We start from the raw sequence: 1,862 nt of genomic DNA, 5'->3' as shown, positions 1-1,862 counted from the left end.
TCAAAAGCGGAACGAGACAGAAGAAAGCTAAGTAGCAGTTGGCCTTTTATTACAAAAGTAAAACCAACTAGAACTAGGTATTGTCGTACTGATTACTGAAGTCATTCAAATCTCAAATTCAAATGTTTATCCAGCAGAAAAGGTTCATTACCACTAGAAGAGAAAAAGGGAAACAAATCCAGCATAGTAAATTAGTAAGTATAGCTGCATCTCATATCATAGCAGCCCTTAAAACCCTTGATCAATCAAAACATTAACTATTTGCAAAGATAGCACTGACTATACACATTTGCAAGATTGTCAGTACCTAACTTCTTGTGCATCCAGTCAATGATATCCTGAGCAATTTCTTCACGCTCGGGCTCAAACAAAAGGTCATGCAAGAACCCATCATAAAGTTTAATGTCCTTGAACTCAGAAACGACCTCATTATACAGATCTTGAGAAGCCAACGGATCAGTGACTCTATCAGCAGTTCCATGGAGGACTAGAGGATCAGAATACTTGGCCACCAGTGCTGCAGGAGCCCTTGAAACAAGAATCTCCCTCTTGTGAGAACCTTTGAACTGGTACCTAGGTGCAACCAATGAAAAAATTGGTGCCACGGCCAGATGGGATAATGTTGATTTTGATTGGAATCATAAGTAATAGTACTTGGATAAGAACTTAAGAAGATAAGAAGCCGCGACTCACGAGAGAGAGAGAGACGAGACGGCGAGAGGGAGACCTGTGGCAGGTGGAAGTCGACGACGACAAGGACTGTTGGTCGGTGGGCGGTGGCTGCTGGTTATGGTTTAGGCATTAGGGTTTCTCTGGAATTAGGAATTAGGAATGGGTTAGACTTTAGAGACAGAACAAAGAGAGACGAGTTTGTTTTTGTTATTCAAGTTCAAGGGTTTTAGTTTTTTTATATTTAATATATATAAATAAAAATAAATTATATATATTTATATTTATATTCTTAATGGGTTAACGGATTATTCGTTAAGAAAATTGAATAATCCGTCCCCAAACCGATAAGCTGTTAATAAAAAAAATTCAATCAGTCCCCCGTCCGTTAAGCCGTTACCAGTAAGCCATTAAACTTCGGTACGGTTCGATTTTCGGTTTCGGATCAGTTTTGAACACCCCTACTAATATGGGACTTTTATTTTTAGGGAAATGATACCGTATGATCACTCTCAAAATAATAATCAAAAAATAATTTTATTTATTATATATATACATTTGTATATTATATATAAAAATTATACAAATTTTATATACTTTTTTGACTGTTAAATATAAATATATTTTGATACGAGCTAAAAGTGATAATATCCTTTATGTTTTGTCAGTCATGGTCTTTATTGGACCAGTTCCCAAATCAAAGGCCCACTACGCATAGAAGAAGATGTTTGGGCCAAGTATTCTCTCAGATAATAGTTTATCCAGTCCACTCTATTTGGCATTTGGATATAGCTAGAGCCTAGAAGACACTCGGAACTTCCAGAATGTTCAATAATGCAGATATTAGATAATTTGGTATGATTCTTTTTTTTTTCTTTACATAGTACAATTTTATGATGACTACCTCTTGTTGGTTTAAGCCTCCACATGGGATTTGAAAATGCCATATTGATGTAATTGTCTTTCTTACTTCGAGCTTAGTCGAGTAAGGGTTGTTGTGCATGATTCAGCGAGTCAGTTTGTAGCTGCAGCTTCTTCAATTTTTTGAGGTTGTATCAATTCTAGGCATGCTGCAATTATGAGTTTACGGAGTTCATTTGAAGTGATTTAAGGGAATTGTCGTTTCTTGTTAAGGAAAAATCTGAATATTTTTTTGGTTTGGGTTAAGAGACAAGCAAATCTAGTTCATTGCT

General features: G+C 36.0%; 1 protein-coding gene across 1 annotated transcript; it reads right to left on the bottom strand.

Moving 5' to 3' along the window:
• Window positions 1-257: 257 nt before the first annotated feature.
• On the bottom strand, window positions 258-1,080 carry LOC142165508 (uncharacterized). Its single transcript, XM_075224046.1, has 2 exons — window positions 1,070-1,080; window positions 258-573 (listed from the first exon to the last, which is right to left on the bottom strand). Exons 1-2 carry the CDS (start codon window positions 1,078-1,080, stop codon window positions 258-260), a joined length of 327 nt encoding a protein of 108 aa, XP_075080147.1.
• Between the last annotated feature and the right edge of the window lie 782 nt (window positions 1,081-1,862).

This window comes from Nicotiana tabacum, chromosome 10, assembly GCF_000715075.1.
Source record: "Nicotiana tabacum cultivar K326 chromosome 10, ASM71507v2, whole genome shotgun sequence".
Lineage (NCBI taxonomy): Eukaryota > Viridiplantae > Streptophyta > Magnoliopsida > Solanales > Solanaceae > Nicotiana > Nicotiana tabacum.
Note: the sequence above shows the minus strand (reverse complement) of the source record. Positions and strands in the feature narration are given on the sequence as shown.